This window comes from Scleropages formosus, chromosome 20, assembly GCF_900964775.1.
Source record: "Scleropages formosus chromosome 20, fSclFor1.1, whole genome shotgun sequence".
NCBI lineage: Eukaryota > Metazoa > Chordata > Actinopteri > Osteoglossiformes > Osteoglossidae > Scleropages > Scleropages formosus.
The window spans coordinates 23,141,939-23,161,394 of NC_041825.1; the positions used below are offsets into that span (position 1 = coordinate 23,141,939).

The 19,456-nt window shown below is 46.9% G+C and overlaps 1 protein-coding gene across 2 annotated transcripts; it reads left to right on the plus strand.

Moving 5' to 3' along the window:
• Positions 1 to 277: 277 nt before the first annotated feature.
• On the plus strand, positions 278 to 4,329 carry maff (v-maf avian musculoaponeurotic fibrosarcoma oncogene homolog F). Of its 2 annotated transcripts, none has more exons than XM_029246765.1 (3): positions 278 to 497; positions 1,885 to 1,972; positions 2,095 to 4,327. In XM_029246765.1, exons 2-3 carry the CDS (start codon positions 1,937 to 1,939, stop codon positions 2,539 to 2,541), a joined length of 483 nt encoding a protein of 160 aa, XP_029102598.1. In that variant the 5' UTR covers positions 278 to 497; positions 1,885 to 1,936; the 3' UTR covers positions 2,542 to 4,327. The 2 variants fall into 2 exon arrangements, with proteins under 2 accessions (XP_029102598.1, XP_018617311.2); XM_018761795.2 differs by lacking the exon at positions 278 to 497 and adding an exon at positions 1,066 to 1,456 and having other exon boundaries at positions 2,095 to 4,329.
• The last annotated feature ends 15,127 nt before the right edge of the window (positions 4,330 to 19,456 follow it).

Below are 19,456 nucleotides of genomic sequence, written 5' to 3' on the forward strand. Positions count from 1 at the left end.
CATACAGTTGTTTTAGCACTATCTATTTCTTAATCTTTTAAATGCTGGCCATATTTCATGTATTCATAGTAATGAGCGGTACTGTTCACATTTTGTTTTGAAATCTGAAATACAGGACAATAGTATTGTGTTGTACGTATTACTATCGTGACCCTGACAAAATGGCGTCGCTGTTGTGCGCAATTGTGATCTTCTCTCCGGCCTCATTCTGGTACACAGAGGAGCCCTTTACGCCCCGCCTACATTCCACTCGGGTGACGTCACCGTATGCGTGTGTTTTTTTTTTTTTTATGAATGGAGGACGGGCGGCTCACTCTTTAAGTGATTCCAGGAAACGTTGAACTGACATTTTGTTAGAGTTACAGGCGCTGCGATTGCGCAGTTTTCACTCCTTTAAAACTCATGTTTATCGAGCTGTATAGATATTGTTGAGCTCCATCGACCAGGGAACGTCGGATACAGCGATCCTCGACGGTGACACAGCACAACAACACCGAGTAAGTCCGTCTTTTCCCTGACGAATGGTGGATAAGCTGGTGTTGTGATGTTTTGGTGGCTGCCTTCAGCTCCATGTTATTTTTTTTCCCCGGACTTGTCGACACTATAGTGAAGACGTGATCGTGCTGGGAGATGTGCCCCTCGCACTGCAGCCCCCGGCCCCGTGTGCCGCGCCGATCGCTGTCTTTACACACGCCGCGGTGTTTACCTGTTTTCAACGAACACGGTGTGGGGGGTCACGCCGATCCCCTCCCTCGTTACCTGTTGTTAGTCATTGTTTGTTGTTTTTCATAAAGACGAGGAACGGAGCGATCGACGATTGGTGAAGCCGAAGCTGTATTTCTGCGCTCACTCACTCACTGCCGAATACGTTGTTTACAAGGCGAAACTCCTCTCTCCCACAGTTCCGGTTCAAACAATTAGCCGAAAATTACTAGGTTCGCCGTTTTCATAAATATTATATTTATGACGTCAGATAACTTGAGACTAATTAAATAAGACATGTAGAAAAACTTTCTCCCTTATCTTCATACTTTATTCGTACCAAGTGTTTTCATGGGCACTGAGTGATAGTGTAACTGCAATGTGGGTCATTTTTGCCGAAAGTCGTCAGGATCGCGCGTTACTGTTGTGATGTGTATGTGTGTCACTCTGCGCGCGCGCGTGTGTGTGTGTGGGTGGGTGCGCGCGCGTGTTGTTGTGCTCTTTGAAGGGGTGGCGGGTCACATACTGCTGATTCACTCTGACTCTCGCATGCGCGCCTCCGCTCCTTCCGCGGGCCCGCGCTCGCCCCCCTACGCGTATCGACTTCCCAGTCGATCGTCTCCTGAGCAAAGTGCTGCTGAGTACCGGAGGGCAAAGGGAGGCAGAGCTGCTCTTGCTGTAGAACTTCACGGAGTAACACACTTATTTTCGGGCTCTCGGATGAAGTGATGAACCCCTCAGTATACAAATACAGGTCCTTTGCAGGGCTCCGTACGTTAGTCACAGGGCTTTTGCAACTAAAGCTAAAGTTTTAAAAGTGAAATTAAACTGCTATTATTATTGTATACGTCAGACATTCAATGAGAAGTACATTTTCAGTAGAAATTTTTTTTACTCATTTACTCATCCTTAAAGCCAAGGAAAGATCCAGAAATTGCGCTTTAAAATGCGGTTACTTTCACACGTTTCCTTCTACATTTGTGCGTTTTACTCCTTCGAGGGATGTGTGGGAAAGTGATTCCGGTACCTCTTCCAAAACGTTCAGGAATGTGGGGACGCAAAATACATAACCTCTTCGTTTACACGAAGACATTTCTCTTCATAATAGTGTTATACATTTGCTCCTAGTCACATTTCAAGAAAGGGAGGGCCTATTCATCGTGTATCTATCTGTGTGTGCAGGAGGACGTGCACGGTACAGCGAGTCGCTGGGACTGGGATCATCGCAGAGCTCATGGCGGCCGAGAGCAGAGCGAGCAAAGCGCTGCAGGTAAACGCCCGGCACGGTCCGTCCTCGCGCCTGTGTCTCTGTGTTTCCTCGCGAGCGAGCAGCACCTACACCCCTCCTTCTCTCTCTCTCTCTCTCTCTCTCTCTCCCACCTCCCACCTCAGGTGAAGCGCGAGTGCGGGGAGAACGTGCCCGTGCTTTCGGACAGCGAGCTCATGTCGCTGTCGGTGCGGGAGCTGAACCTCCACCTGCGCGGGCTGTCGCGCGACGAGGTGCAGCGGCTGAAGCAGCGGCGGCGCACGCTCAAGAACCGCGGCTACGCGGCCAGCTGCCGCGTGAAGCGCGTGTCGCAGCGCGAGGCGCTCGAGCAGCAGAAGAAGGAGCTGCAGCGGGAGGTGGAGCGCCTGGGCGCCGAGAACGCCGGCATGCGGCGCGAGCTGGAGGGGCTGGGCGCGCGGCTGGCCGCCCTGCAGCGCTTCGCACGGGGGCTCGAGCCTGGCGCCGGGACCCTGATGGCGGTCGCCCCGCGCCTCAACACCGCCTCCGTCATCACGATTGTCAAGAGTCCGGCGCAGGGTGGACACGCGCCGCGGGAGCAGAGCAACTCGTAGGGGTCGTGGGGCAAACTCGTGCTGCTGGGCAGGCCAGGGGGCACGCGCAGGGCACGAGCGGGGGGGAGGGAAATCGATCGATCCACATACACGCACACAGAGACAGATGTTATCCGATACGCACCACATACATAAACGACGTACGCCACACTCTGGTGTAACCAACAGGGACACACACTGAAACGCGCAGTGGATCAGGGACTCGTGCACAAACACGCGGACACGGGAGCGAACACGCATGCGCACATAGGAACAGGGAGGTACAGTATGTGCAGTGATCATGGGGGCCACAGACGCATCTCCGCAGCGTGGGGATGAGCTCTTAGGCCTGATGGAAGGAGCTGCAGCCTCCCAGATGTGATCTCTCAAATCAGCGTTTAGGAGCTTTGGGTCAGTTTCACTGCAATACCTCCAGTGTTCATCAGCATCCACAACCCAAACTATAGGACTGCACACCAGCGAGGAGCTGCTTGTCAATCTCTGGTTTTTACCTCCATCTCTGTTATTGTACCGTGCTTTGTGGTGGTGACCACGCTGATGTATGGGAGTGCCTCCGTTGGCGTGTGGAGTGTGTGTTTCACTTTACGTGTACTGCCGTGCACCCGAGAACTGAAAAAAGCTAATTGTTGGGGCTTAAGCGTTCTTTGGCTGCCCTTATTTTACCGCCTGTTTTCGTGTGAGATGTTCGAGTTTGGGTCTCGATGCACCGCAGGCCCGTCTCGCCGCTCGAGCCGAGGACAGAAGCGCAAGAATCCCTTCAACGCAATTTATATTCCTTAGAATTTTCCACTGTTTCTAGAACGGACGACGACAGTGTGCAGCAGCATCTATCGAGAGTAATTGTATTTTGTATTTAAGGTAGAAAATGACCAAGCTAACTTGTGCTGTGATTTAATATATGTCAAACATCTGGAATATGAGGAGTTCAGGAAGTTTCATATGTTTAACTATCACAATAATTATTTTTGTAAAGTTTACTGTTAATAATACCAGAGCTAAAGGATGGTCACATTTCTCATGCAATGAGTATGAGGCATTTCCATGGTAGCCTTTTGTGGGATTATGTGTCTGATTAATACCGGAGTAATCCTCTGGACTGTTATTTATGTTAGTGTAACTGTGGCGGGGTGAGATTCGGGGCCCACTGACACAACGGGGAAGGATGAAGGAAGGATGCAGAGAGATGAGAGGCAGACATGAAGCTGCCATAATGGAAAGGTGTGTGTAGGGTGGCTCTTGGAGAGGGGGCCTTGGAAAGTGTTATAGGTGGGCAAGGAAGTGTTAGGTGGGATGGAAAATAAGTTGACTCAGAAAGCCCCATCATTGTTAATGCAAATGAGTCATAACTCGTTCAGAGACGTTCAGGTTGAATACAGATGCTGGGATCAATATTTTCTTTTAAAAGTCCATCTGAAATGTTTAAATTCAGGACATCGTGGGTGTCATGGAATTTGTATTAATGGGAATTTACTCACTTTGTCTTAACAGCAGATGTTACATGATATGCATCAAAAAGTAACCTTGGAATCTGGTGCATAAATATTGTAACTATTTTGTAAACCTTGATTTAACATGTAAATGTGAATGTAATTACCTAAATGCTGTTAACTTGTACTGTGTTGTATCTTGTGAACAGGAGCAGGTCCCACACCCCGGAAGCATTTCCTCTCGATACCAAACAAAAATTTAATTCCTTTCTTATTCAGGCTGGATGTTTTATAATGTTCTGGAAATACGTGTTCTTCTAAGTATTTATATATATACATATATATATACTTTTTTTCTATTGGTTGACTTAAAGTACATTGTCTATTTTATAATTAATAAATGTTGTATATGTTGTACATAATTTTTTTGTGGACCATATTCATTATTCAGTTTGTATATTATAATACTCATTGTATTTTTTGTGAGATGTACGCCGCTTTGGCAAAAAGCATCTAAATGAATATGTTTAAATATGTGCTGTTAATTTTATAGTTTATCACTTACTAATCCAGCTAAAGTGATGGCAGATGGGAAATGTTCTCTGTCAGTAAATGCACTTCCCAATGAGCTTATTCACATTTAATCGACAGAAATAGACCGGCTTTAGCGCAGTCTGATCCGGCACAACACAAACCCCATGTCGCCGTCAGTTAAAAGGCAGCGATAACCAGTATTTGGAGTCTTAGGTAATAAAACCTCTAAATGAATGTGAGGATGAGCTTCTCAGTGCATAAGGGAACCATTTAAATAAAAATATTTGAATACTGCCCTGGAGTGTAGAACGTGATGACGGGCGATGTGCCCTGGCAGAGGCCTGTTGCTACAAAAGTTGACTTCTTTCTCTGCTTTGCTGCCGGTAAGATCGAAACGGCCTCTGAATTGTCATTGCATCAAAAAAATTCAGCAGAAATGTTAAGAAAATCCACAGTGATCCATGTAGGGGAAGCATAAAAGCAGAACTGTAAAACTAGAGAGACAGTGCAAAAAAGAAAAAACGCAGAAGTACCCAGATTGCCTAAGAGACGCAGGACCCAAATTTAAAACGATTAAAACCAAAAACAGGCTGCATGTGACAGCGGAGGGTGAGTGCGGACATTACAGAAGAATCGAAAGCGCCAAAAAAATGTAGGTATATTAAACGTACAACTATGCGATATTGAATGCCATGTTGAGTCATTTCCTCATTTTGCTTTGTTGCGGTGTCATTTTGGGAAATCTATTGAATCATCCACCTCAGACTCTAAAAAAAACTTGTAGGGCGCAGAGTATAATTTCTTAGGACATACTCAGCACCGGGGTTTTGGTTGAGCTGAGGTTAGGCTGTTCAGAGAACAACTATTTTTAAAAGAACAGATACAAATATATGCAACGAGCAGCAGTAACTGTGTTCTGTTTGCAAAGGGAAAAGTAACGAAAGACTAGCAGCTGCAAGTGCTCTGCTTACCGTGGTCATTCACCCATCCCGGAATGGCCACAGTAAAGCTGTGGTAAACAGTGGTAATACATGTTCTGCCACTGCAAGTTGTCGTAAGAGGTTGTCAAGATGCCTGTTTTTTGGGGGTTTTTTTGGATCTACAGTACTAGATGGGCATGGTGGCACAATGGGTTAGACCAGGTCCTGCTCTCTGTTGGGTCTGGGGTTCAAGTCCTGCTTGGGGTGCCTTGCGATGGACTGGTGTCCTGTCCTGGGTGTGTCCACTCCTCCTCCAGCCCTTCACCCTGTGTTGCTGGGTTAGGTTCTAGCTCCCCATGTCCCTCTATGGGACAAGTGGTTTCAGATGATGTGTGTTGTGTGTGATTTACAGTACGAGTAAAAAGCATGTGTCAATCTGGACATAAGAGTGGAAACAAAGCAGCCTATGAGTGTCCTGCGTCTATGGGACCTTCTGTAGAAGAGCTGGGAGGACATGGTGCCTCATCTAACTTGCTGACCAAAATCTGTTGTGAAAAACATAAGTTTCTACCAAGAGAACTCAAATGTGGGTCTGTGTATGCTCACCAAAATCACAGGTTTCAGGATGATGGGACAAACAGTGATTATGGTCCAGTAAGTGAGTTTTTTTTTTAGAAATCACTGCGCAGGGGATCTCCATGACCAGGCCACATTACTGCTTCAGAAAAGGCCACAGCACTTGAAAACTGCCTTCGGTCTCATTGAAATTGGAGCAAGTCAGCAAGATCCTCAGGAGCATAAATGTTTCCGTCAACTTTCCTTCAACGCACAGTCAGCCGGTAAAGGTTGGCAGCTGGTGACATAATGGTTGGAGCTGCTGCATTTGGACCTAGAGGTTGTGGGTTTGAGTCCCACCTCTGGCTGTAGTACCTTGAGCAAGGCACTTACTGTAATATTACACAGCTGTATGAATGAATGAATGAATGAATGAATGAATGAGCTTTATTGCCCAGTATGTTTATACATACAAGGAATTCGTCTTGGTGACAGAAACTTCCATAGCACAGACATAATGACAGTGACAAGACACAGATGAGAAGATAGAATATGTGAATAAAGGATAAAAAAATATAGAAAAAAATAAACAATATACAAAAAATAGTCACTAGACATTATATGTATGTACAGGTATGTTCTATACAAATGCAAGGGAATGTGAGTAAGAGATATGATGTGATAAATATATATAATTATAAATATAAATAGCATTGTGTATTGCACTGGTTTACTCTCTAGGGGGGATTTAGCTGTTCATGAGGTTGATGGCCTGAGGAAAGAAACTTTTCTTGTGCCTGGCTGTTCTGGTGCTCAGTGCTCTGTGGCGCCGGCCAGATGGCAAAGGTTCGAAGAGGAAGTGGCCTGGATGTGAGGGGTCTACAATGATTTTGCTAGCCCTTTTACTGACTCTGGACGAGTGCAGTTCTTGGAGAGCTGGGGGGGAGGGGGATGTGCCGATGATTCTTCCAGCAGTCCGAACTATCTGTTGTAATCTTCTGATATCTGATTTTCTAGCTGAGCCGAACCAGACAGTTATAGAGGTGCAGAGGACGGACTCAATGACTGCGGAGTAGAATTGCATCAGTAGCTCCTGTGGCAGGTTGAACTTCCTCAGCTGGCGAAGGAAGTACAACCTCTGCTGGGCCTTCTTCACAATGGAGTCTATGTGGGGCTCCCACTTCAGGTCCTGTGAGATGGTGGTGCCCAGGAACCTGAATGACTCCACTGTTGCCACAGTGCTTCTCATGATGGTGAGTGGGGGTCGTTGTAAGTAGCTTAACATTGTCAGTTGCTTTGGAGAAAAGCATCAAATAAATGAATAAATATAATGTAGAGGCAGGTAATTCTAGTAGAAAACATGGTTGGCGAAGGAAGTACAACCTCTGCTGGGCCTTCTTCACAACGGCATCTATGTGGAGCTCCCACTTCAGGTCTTGTGAGATGGTGGTGCCCAGGAACCTGAATGACTCCACTGTTGCCACAGTGCTTCTCATGATGGTGAGTGGGGGTCGTTGTAAGTAGCTTAACATTGTCAGTTGCTTTGGAGAAAAGCATCAGATAAATGAATAAATATAATGTAGAGGCAGGTAATTCTAGTAGAAAACATGGTTATACTTAAATTCATTTGCTCTGTCAGCAACAGGAAGATACACTGGCTCTATGTGCTACAAAAGTTCACGTTAATATTCAAAGAAACATAAAAGTTGCTATTCATTATTTTCATTGGATTAGTCTTTATATTTCTGCTTTCTAACATTTGTTTGTTCAGTGAACACAACCTGAATTTATTAGCTAAGCAGGTAGGTAAAGTAAAGAGTAAAGAGGACACAAACACGGTAGAGTGTGGGAGCGACTCAAGTCAACTTCCATATTGTCTAAAGCTTCTGTCTGGTGATTAGTAACAAGAGGACAAATCCTGCAAACATTTATAGGATAAACTGGTCAGCAGTTGGCATTGAATAGGAGTTTGTAGAGAGAATGTGGACAGTTTCTGAATACAGGTGGATGAGTGGATGGGTAGGTGGATAGATGGATGGATGAGTGGATGGGTAGATGGCTGGATGGATGGATGGAACAGAAAATTTGAAAGTATAAGTAATTATACATAAATATGAAGAATAGTAAGAATCTCAGAATCTATGATGACAAGAAAAACAGAAACATTCATACACACACACACTCATTGTCACTCTCCCTCCATTTCTGTCTAAATAGGGCAGCAGGTGACATTATTGAGCTGCTGGTTCTGGACTTCCCATCTTCTGCTGCAGTACCCTGTACTTACCGTCAATTGCTCCAACAAAAATGGTCCATTTGTATTAAAGGGAGGGGGGCACGACAGTGCAGCGGGTTTGGCCGGGTCCTGCTCTCTGGTGGGTCTGGGGTTCGAGTCCTGCTTGATGTGCCTTCCGGCGGACTGGTGTCCTGTCCTGGGTGCGTCCCCTCCTCCTCCAGTCTTGTGCCGTGTTGCCGGGTTAGGCTCCGGCTTGCCACAACCCTGCTTTGGACAAGCGGTTTCAGACTCTATATGCGTGCGTGCGTGCGTGCGTTAAAGGGTTTATCATCGTAAGTTGCTTTGGAGAAAAGTGTCAGCAAAAAAAAATAAATGTAAAGCGCAAGTGTTTAGGCCTGGTCTTGATGACCTCGACTGAACAAACTGCACAATGTAAACCTCACTATACCAAACTTATTAACCTTCTCCCCAACTTACGATCTTAATTAGGACCGAGAGTTGGTTTGCCACCCAAAAAGTGTGTAAGTGTAATGTGCCCTGATAAAAATGATGGTATCAGACCAAGCGGGTGGACTTTTACATTTGTGCGTCTGCATATTCAAACTCTTTTTCTGTTGGTGAAATGTTGGAGATGTATCTGGGCAGCACAGTGGCACAAGTGGTGCTGCTGTCTCACAGAACCTGGGTGGAGGATATGGGTTTGATCACTGTTCTGTCTGTGTGGAGTTTGCATGTTCTATCTGTGTCCGCGTGGGTTTCCTCCGGGTGCTCTGGTTTCCTCCCACAGTCCAAAGACATGCTGTTCAGGTTCACCTATAATGCGTAAGTGACAGAGAGAGTATGTTCCACTGATGCCTGGATGAGTGACCCAGTGTAAGTCACTGTGGTGAATAAGGTGTGTGAGCTGATGACACTACATAGAGTTCACTGGAAGTCACTTTGGAGAAAAGCATCTGCTAGAAAAGTAAATGTAATGTCTGCTGAATGAAAAAATGCAAAGCTGGTCTTCCACACTAGGAATGGATTCCTTTATTAAGTGAGTGATACACAGCCCAGAAGGAGGCAACATCAGGGATCTGAGTGTAACTGTAAGATATTCAAAAAGCAAAGTGAGTCGCATGTTATTTACCTTGAAGAGCTGATGAAACCTGTTCGTCACCTTGGGGCCAGAAAGATTACATGGAGAGGATGACGGAGAGGTGGAACCTCACTGGAGGCTCAAAACTGGTCGATGCAGACGCTATAGGACCATCTACAGCTTGTTGCGTCCCTGTACACATTTTATGTGTATTTTGTTATTTCTTTCATTTCCGTTCACCTTATATTTGATTCTTTTACGCTTTCTATGTTCTTTTGAAGAAACTTATCAAATGATGGAAGGGGACAGCTGGTAGCATAGTGGTTACAGCTCCTTCCTTTAGCTCTAAAAGTTGCAGGTTCGATTCCCACCTCTGGCTGCAATACCCTTGAGCAAGGTACTTACCCTACATTGATCCAGTAAAATTACCCTGCTGTATAAATAGGTAAATGATTCTAGGTAGATTAATGTCGAAAGTTGCTTTGGAGAAAAGCATCAGCTACATGAACAAATGTAAATGACGTCTAGACAGCGACTTTTGTTCATAAATGAGCACAGAAAGGCCTCACACACAAGTTGAATGGGCATGCAAAGCATATTTTTTTTTGTGGAAAAATACATGCTGAAGGATTCGTTACCTGAGAGTGTGTAAGCAGGAGCTCACTGTGCTTTTTCAGTCGTGTAAAACTCATCTAAGGGAACTGCTGGTGGGGGATGAATGCAACGTTTTAGTTATTCCAGTCTCAGAATAAATCGGTATTGAATTTATTTGTGCCTATTTATTCCATTAGCTGACATTTTTCCAAGGCAACTTACATTTGGGTCTTTTTAGTGGCAGTAACCACTGCACCACCTGCTGCCCATTAAATTTAGTGTATTATATTTATTAAAGAACAAAGTAACAAAGGGAATCCCTGCTGCCCTCTTGCGGCCAGAGCGGTGCAAAGGGGCAGGAGGTCACCGGCTGTCCTACAGCTTTGCCCCCAGGTTCGAATCCCACTTCCTGCCGTAGCACCCTCGATCAAGAAGCTTACACTGAATCGATACAGTAAAAAAATGACCCAGCTGTATACATTTCAATGCTGCTGGGCTGACACTATAAGTTGGGTTGGACAAAAGAATCAGCAGAAATAAAGGTTAATAAACCGTTTGAAAAGGTGGGGGCTGTTTCCATAGAAACAGAAAAATGGCACGAAATGGCACTACACTCATACTGCCCGCTTGTTTCTCCGTTATGATTTGACCCGTATAGTGGGTGCGTTCGCTCCACCCTGTCAACAGATCCTAACGGCCCAGCGTTTAACACGGGTGCCACCGCTGTGCGGTGAAACGCCCACCCAGTTAGGCTGTTACAGGCCCGCCTGGCCCACGTCTGGGGCCACGTCTCTCCATCATTACTCTCGTCAATCACCCCACCCCCTCCGTCCATCCCGTCACTAATCTCCTCACTCGCTGGACCCTCCCAAGCCCCTCCAGGTCATGACTGCTGCCCAGGGACAAACCGGGAAACATGACAGCTGGGATCATTCATCACGCAGGAGCTTCTGATCAGTAAATTCATTATGATGACTATGTAAATAACACGGTTATAACTGTTATTCCAGGAGGTGGCTGAGGACATGCATAGGCTTGTTTACCCGCCAACATATAGTATGAAGAAAATATTACGTCAAGGAGATTTTGTTCAGAGGACGTGATGCATGACGAGGGCCCGAGAATCTGTGCGAGACAAATGCAGCTTCGGAAATAAAATCTAATTTACTCTTTATGCTTAGAGGGTGTTTTTTTATTTCAAGTCACGAGTCTGTAAATTGGGTTTACAGTTGAAATGCGAAGGGGTGACCTGGAGCAAGCTGTGCGTGTGAGAGAACCTCCCAGCGTCCATGCAAAAGCAACTAGAAGAAGCACTCAGCCTGCGGTTATTCCTGCCACAGGGGGACAAAACATGGTACTGAATCCAGGGGTGTACCATGTTTTGTCCACCACAGCACACTGCATTTATGCTGAATAGCAAATGCGAAGCTTACAGTACATTTCCAGGATTTTTGATTAAATGTGGTCACCTTTACCCATTGGAAGCAGTTAAACGAAGATCAGACGCACATTTCTTCACGTATTTAGAGAGACGAAACCTTTCAGGGCAGAAACTTACACACGCCCAATACGTCATTCAGAGTCACCAATTACCCCGAGACACTCGTCTCCGGACTGTAGGAGGAAACCAGAGCTGGTGGAGGAAAGCCACACAAGCACAGGAAGAACATGAGAACTTCACGCAGACGGAGCTGGATTCAAACCCACATCCGCAGTTCAAGAGGTGCGACACCAGTGCTACCCGCCGTGCCAGTGGACGTCTCCCATGACGGCGCTCTCCCAACACAGGCCGCGGATCATAAGCGCCGTAGACGGACGAGCAGGCGACACACATGCGTGCGTTCCGTGAAAAAAAATGTGCTCCCTGCGGGTTTTCGGCAAACCTGAGCTGGGACCCGGCAGAAGGCACCGCGTGGTCGCAGCCCAGCGTGGAGCTGCCCTCAGAACGGCTGCTCGTGGCCACAGCGATTACCATCCCGCGGAGAGGATTACAGCCTGCTGGCGCTCCCACGGCCAAGGAGGACGAGCCCACATCCTCAGCACACGGCCGTCACTCATCATTCGTTCATGCGTCACCCGGCAGCGATCGGCCTTCTGCCCCGGCCTCCTCTCCTTGGACACAGCAGCTGTGCGACGAGCCTTTAGCGCTGCATCACACCCGAACACACCTCGCAATCCCCCCAGCAAACACTGAGCTCCACGCAAGGTCCGCTCCCGCGTCTGGTGCGTGTGCGATCATGTAAATTTATTCATTTAGCTGACGCTTTCCTCCAAAATGCCTTACAGTTATTTAGCCGTTTATACAACTCAGTAATTCTGCTGGAGCATTTTGGTGCAAGTACCTTGAGCCAGCGTACAGAAACCGGGATTCAAACCTGCAACCTTCAGGTCCAAACACAGCAGCTGTAAGCTCAACACTACCAGCTGTCCCCATGATCAAGCATTCAACGTTAAAACATTTGGTTACTGTGGGTATAACGACAGGGTGACGGCATGGGGGCGAGCGAGAGCGAGCGAAGCAAACGGTTGTTAGTGTTTCTGCATGTAATCTGTATGTACGCGCTCATGTAAGCCATGCTCTATTTTTAGCCTGGGAGCCCCGAGGACCTGCTGTCTGCTAACTGCTCCGACTCACGTGTGGCTGGGGCCTGGAACACACGCGCAGTTGTGACACACGTGTGAGTTATGGGCAAAGCAGACAACACCAACATGGCTCTGCTCTCTATGAAGGCCAGTTATTCTGGGCACAAAACATCACATTCATCATGTGTGTTGCGTTGCTTAAATGACAATAGAGAAATAAAATACACGTAGAGGAGAAATGTATACTGTACATTATGTAGCACGCTGTGTAATAAAATACACGGCATACAGTGTAAGTGATAGGGGACACGGTGGCGGAGTGGGTTGGACCGGGTTCTGGGGTTCAAGTCCCGCTTGGGGTGCCTTGCGACGGACTGGTGTCCCATCCTGGGTTTGTCCCCCCCCCCCAGCCTTACGTCCTGTGTTGCCGGGTTAGGCTCCGGCTCCCCCAAATGGGACAAGCGGTTCAGACAGTGTGTGCAAGTGATGACTCTAGGAATAGAAATCCTGTGTGTGTGTTACGCAGGGTGTGATGAAAGGAGAAATAATTGTACATTAAAAGGTACCAAAACTATAAGAAAATCATTGCATTTCACCGCACTGCAAAAAGCAGCTTCTCATGCTTTTTTGACTCCCGAATTATGCCGATCACACAGTTTGTGGGTTCCTACTTAAAGTACGTCGAGATCTCCATAAATTGTCAAAAGATGGGCAAAAATCCACCGCTGTAGCTGCGGGATTGAAGCAGGCGCGCGTCGAGCTACCGGATCCTCTGTGGCGTTTACCGTTTTTCCGCAAACCTTTTCGTCAGGCCTGGATATGCAGACGGTTGCTAGGCAACAGGTTTCCCTTTCCCCGCCATCCCGAGACACCTTAGGACAACATGGGTGCAAAGATGTCTGCTCTCTGTAAGACAGAGAGCACCATCTGTCACTGTGGTTGGCTCTCTCTCTCTCACACACACACACACACACACACACACACACACACACACACACACACACGTTGACATTTACAGCACTACAGGAGAGTTTCCACCAGCACTACAGTTCACATGGTATGGTATATTACATGATGATTACATACATGGTGTTGATGACACTGTAAACCTGTGAGATGGAAACATACAAGTGTGTACTTATGTGTACTCCGAAACATCATCCCTATTTTTAAAAGCTTACCTGGGTCAGCAGGTTGTGCAGTGGTTAGTGCTACTAATTGGAGGCTGTATGTTCAAATCCTTGCCATAATACCTTTAAGCAAGGTACTCGTTCCCAATTTACTCCAGCAAAAACCATCCGGCTTTACGAATGAGTAAATCACTGCATTTTTACATTAATAAATGCAATAAAGTGACACACAATGTTAATAAATGTATATTGTGAATAAACAGCAGGAGGGCCAAGGTGTTTAATACAGCACAGAGGTTACAAACAGCATTCTGCGGAGGGGATGATGTGCTCTGAGCCACGGGCAGCCCTTCGGTAACATCATCGTGAACTCCGGCCCTCTAACCCACCCCCGAGACCATTCTGCAATTTACATTGATTCATTTAGCTGACGCTTTTCTCCAAAGCAACTGACAACATTAAGGTCACAATTATTACAAGCTTACAATTATTTACCCATTTATACAGCTGGGTAATTTTACTGGAGCAACTTAGGGGAAATACCTTGGTCAAGGGTACTACAGCCAAAAGCAGGGATCAAACCTGTGATATTTGGTTCCAAAGGCAGTAGCTCTAACCACTACACTACCAGCTCTCCTCACAATTTGTGTTGTGTGTCAACAGCCAACCAGGTGAGGAGGTGTGGGCAGCTTTCAGTGAAGAGCTAATACTTCTCTGGTATCAAAGTTCAGGGAAAAAAAGTAATAAATATCTTAGGAGCAGCAGTGAAGTTTCACAGATTGTGGGTTGGAACCGTTTCTCCTGTGTTACTCGTCCACTTCCGCTAGTGTCTTACTGTGTTCATATCCCTTGCTCTTTTAATAATGCTATGAAAATGTTAATATATATATACACACACATACATAGATATACACGAAAAAAAAACACTACAAAGGTTATTTGCTGACATTTGGATAGTTTTATGCAACTACTCGTGTGACTCAACGAACTGTACTTAAGAATCACGCGTCTGCATCCATGTCTCTTTTCCCTCGTGTAATGCACACATTGTATTTTCTATGAGATGCAAGTTGCTTTGGAGAAAAGCATCTGCTAAATTAATACATGTAAATGTCTGTCTGAACCGCTTGTCCCATACAGGGTTGCGGGGAGCCGGAGCCTAACCCGGCAACACAGGGCGTAAGGCTGGAGGGGGAGGGGGGACACACCCAGGACGGGATGCCAGTCCATTGCAAGGCACCCCAAGCGGGACTCGAACCCCAGACCCACCGGAGAGCAGGACCCAGTCCAACCCACTGCGCCACCGCGCCCCCTCTACATGCAAATGTAATAACTTTGCCTTCACACGGTTCCTCTTACCCTGTTTGACTGTGTCTGATGCATTCCAGGACTGACCTTGTATTAGAGCTGCAGCTTAATATTTCATGCTGGGCTGACATTGTCTCGCTGTCACCTTGCCATGTTATGGGCACATTTGCTTTGCACTGAACCTAAAGCGAGGGGGTACGGTGGCGCAGCAGGTTTGGCTGGATCCTGCTCTCCGAGGGGTCTGGGGTTCAGGTCCTGCTTGGGGGGCCTTGCGATGGACTGGTGTCCCGTCCTGGGTGTGTCCCCTCCCTCTCCAGCCTTACGCCCTGTGTTGCTGGGTTAGGCTCCCCTTTGCCGTGACCCCATACAAGACAAGTGGCTTTAGCCAGTGTGCGTGTGTGGACCTAATGTGCAAGTTACTTTGGAAAAAAGGCACCAGCTACACCTTGAAGCAGACAAACAATCCGCAATTAAAAGGGCCCTCAAAGCCAACATTGGAAAAAAAAAAATGTATTAAAATCAAACTCTGAATAAAGACAGATGCATCTGGAGAAATCACACAACATAACTGTCACCCCAGTTTAGAAATAATGCAAATATACCAGACGACTAATGCTATTATGGAAGGTTTTGAGAAGAATTTCGCAGACTGGTAAATAAACAACATGGTAAATGTGAACCGTTTTTGTTTTTGCCATCCAGATGACTAATTGAGGTCCTAATGGAAAAGGCACGGAGGTTTTACCACCTTAGATGTGGCACTGCTCCCAAAACTACCGGGATGACCAGCACTGCAGGGTTGGGGGGGGGGGTTCCCATCAGACACACACACACACACTTTCTGAAACGCTTGTCCCATACGGGGTCGCGGGGAGCCAGAGCCTAACCCGGCAACTCGGGGCGTAAGGCCAGAGGGGGAGGGGACACACCCAGGACGGGACGCCAGTCCGTCACAAGGCACCGCAAGCAGGACTTGAACTCCAGACCCACCGGAGAGCAGGACCTGGTCCAATCCACTGCACCACCGCACCCCCCACTGGGTTCCCATCATTTTTGCTCCATTTTTGTTCTTCCTAAGGACCGACTTCTGGTGCACGGAGAGGCGGAATGCGAAAGCCGGAGGCTCTGGCATTCCCAAACAGCCAGAGTGGAAACAGTGACGTGAACCACTGACCCCGAGCGGGGCGTGGCTCAGTGCCGATCTGCCACAGATGGGCTCCCTCCACCTGGGCGCCACCATACAAAAACAAGCAGATGGAGCAACAGCATGCAGGAGCCCCCCTTGACCAACGGGCCAAGCCGCTTTGCCTTCACTTGTGAAATATAAACCCGCGTTTGATTTGAACAGGTCAGCAGAAAAGGTCAGATTACATGAGATTACGGCACATTGGCTTAGGTGAGATTACATGCAACTGGGATCCCCTGAGTTTGCGGTGAGCAGTGAGGAGGTGAAAATTCAATAAAGAGGGAAATACGAGCGTTCAGAATGCTCTGTATAAGCCCAGAAGTAGACGCCACATTCGCTGCTGACGCAGCATTTTCATTCGCTGTGTATTCTGGCCTGTGGTCCCAGTTTCAGATCCTCATCGAGATTATCAGTGGAATGCGGCATGCGGGCGATTCTGGGCATTTTCCCACAGGAAGACCGTGTTCACATTGTCTTAAAAGGACAGAAAGCCGGGTGAGCGGGAAGGGGGGGAGCAGTGGAGCTGGGACACAGAGCTGGGTATCCTGTTCACTGCAACTGTAGCGTTCAGATGAGCAGCTGCTGAACTCCAGCTTGAGTTTAAAAACAAAAGCTTGACAACCCACATACTAACAAATTGTATTAAAATATGAAAATAAATCAGTTTAGAGCTGTTAAAAGAGCACTGGGTCATATGCTAATATGCTTAATATAGATCTTTTGGCATTCAAGTCAATTCAAATAAATCTGAACAAACAAATAAAAGGCTGGCAATACATAAGATTACTATAGTAACTATGTAGTTATTTAAGATGGAAATAAGCCCGCAGGCCATGGAGGAAAGGAAGCACAACGGAAGTTCAATGTGACATTCAGTCTCCAGTCGGTCGTATTTCGGCAACGCCAAGCGATCATATTGCAACGACTTCCGTGACGAGTGCAGTGCAAAGATAAATCTGGTATTACCGCGGTGAGACTCGGGCAGAGTCATTCATTGCACGAGAACTAATCGGTAACACAACCTAATCCTGGGGAAGTGCTAAAATACTGGGCAGATAGCAAAGGACGGCGAGGGTGCAAAAATCAAGGCGAGAGGAGCGCCATCGTAGCAGTCGATGGTGGTGTCCGAGGACAGCGTGGGTTCTTGGTGAAGAACAGGCTGAGACCAGGGCCAAAGATGAAGATGAGCACAATGAAACGGGTGGGAGCAATGCAGCCCTACTCACCGGAGGAGCTCAAGGAGCACAGGTGCTGCAGATGTGCACATGGAGGAAGGGGCGGAGCGACATCCTGTCAATGAACACAATGACAAGGCAGGGACACCTGGCACCTGCGGTTGCTCCGTATCATGGAGCGATTTTCATATTTAGACAATTCTCCCACCTATTGGAAGTCGACACTTTTAAGGACTGGCTTCACTGGCCATGGCAGCCAGTCTCCATTCATATCACATAAGAAATACATATCAGACTCCTGGGCCTCACACACACACACACACACACACACACACACACACACACAATCTGAAACCGCTTGTCTAACCTAGCAACATAGGGTGCAAGACTGGTGGGGGGAGGGACACATCCAGGATGGGACACCAGTTCGTCGCAAGGCACCCCAAGCGGGACTCAAACCTCAGACCCACCGGAGAGCAGGACACGGTCAAACCTGCTCCTGGGCCTGAATGTGTGAATTCTGGTAAAACATTTAAAGGCGCTTGAAAAGTACCGTGTTGCTAAGCAATCTGTGCAGCCCAATCTCAGCATTTAGATGTGCGCCGTTGCCATAGCAAAAAGTCGTCCTTAACCCACCACAACGTGACCCGTCCCCCTCCCAGGTGTTACGCGCCGAGATATTTCACAGGAGCCTGCGGTAGCAGGAAATATGAAACTTTGAGACTGAGAATAACTGCTTCAGGACAGAGACGGAAGAAAGCTTCAGAACAGCTGTATCAACGTGCTTGTATAGAAAACTACCAGGAGTAACTGCGCGTCGTAGAGCGTTTCATGGATAAATACTACTGCCAAAGCTCAAATAGAGCAAAGTGCATGTAATCCAGTGAAAAAATATCACAGAGGAGTGTATGGACAGTCCCAGTCGTCCAAAAAAGCAGACAGTGTATGGCCAGATCTGGGCAATGCGAGGCTGGACCAGCATATGCAGCTCGCGGCAGGAGAGAGGAGTCGCCACGTGCCAAGCAGGCGTGCCCCAGGTCAGTGTAGATCAGCCTCACCTAGTGCCAGGTGTGCATTGGAGCAGTAGAGCTGATCAGACAGGAGGTCAGAGAACCTGCATGGAAGCAGCAAGGAATGCGGTGGGAGATCCATTAGGAGCTGGAAGGAGGTGAGGAAGCGGTGTCACGACAGTCCAGCACGATGTCAGGCCTCTGCAGCTTGCTGGTACTGAGGAATTATAGAAACATTGAAAACAAAATCATGTTACACAGTCTTGCAAAAAGACCATTTAAGATAGTAAGAGCAACTGGTTCAGAGGCACTGAAATGTGACCTGGACAACTTACCAGTCACACCTTGTCCTCAAAGGATCTTTCTTTGATTCCCAGTGTCGGCTGTGGGACCCTTGAGCATGGTACAGACTGAATTGTTCCGGTAAAAATTACTCAGCTGTACAACCAGATGAATTACTGTAAAGAGATTGGTAAACAAACTTAACATTGTAAGTAGGCTGGAGAAAGTGTCATATTAAAGAATAAATAACAACCTTGTGCAGAAAATACAACTTCACACTCCGGATGTTTTTGAACATACAGAAACTTAACTGTATTCGTCCTTTAAAACCGACAGATTTGAACACTGAGTTGATACTGAAGGAATTTGATTAACAGCTCTAGTTAGGGGTAGGAATCAGGATCAAATAATGTGTCCCGTTACTGTTCCGAGGTTTGTCACAATCACGATGCAGTAAAGAACTGACTGTCTTACCATCTGCTGAACTTGTCCTAGATGGTGGTTTCCTCAAAAGTTTTTTTTTTTTTAAAATCACAACTGAGTTTTTAATTTTTGGATAAGCGCATTGTGTCATTCTTCTCTGGCGCTGCACCTTAGACCTACTTCACTGCTGTAATGGAACTGCGGCCTTTTTAATGGGCTCCCTGCTGCAAAGATGGAAACGGGTTCAATATTACATGTGTACTGGTGAATTAAACTATCTGTAGTGCAGCGACACATGGTCATGACCACTTGCGTGATGCCACACAAACACCCCAGGGACTTTCTCCTGTGCACAGAACTTCTGGGACACATACTTTGCAGGATCACGAAATCATTCGCAGCATAATGTGTCAATTTTTAAAAATGTTTTATTATCATTACTTCATAAAATATACACAATACTGTTGTAAATAA

Excerpts from the sequence above, each read along its gene's own strand:
- maff (XM_018761795.2), top strand. The coding sequence starts at position 1,431 with ATGAACCCCTCAGTATACAAATACAG. Across the intron at positions 1,457-1,884 it reads CCCTCAGTATACAAATACAG|GAGGACGTGCACGGTACAGC; the intron begins GTCCTTTGCAGG and ends CTGTGTGTGCAG. Across the intron at positions 1,973-2,094 it reads GAGCGAGCAAAGCGCTGCAG|GTGAAGCGCGAGTGCGGGGA; the intron begins GTAAACGCCCGG and ends CTCCCACCTCAG.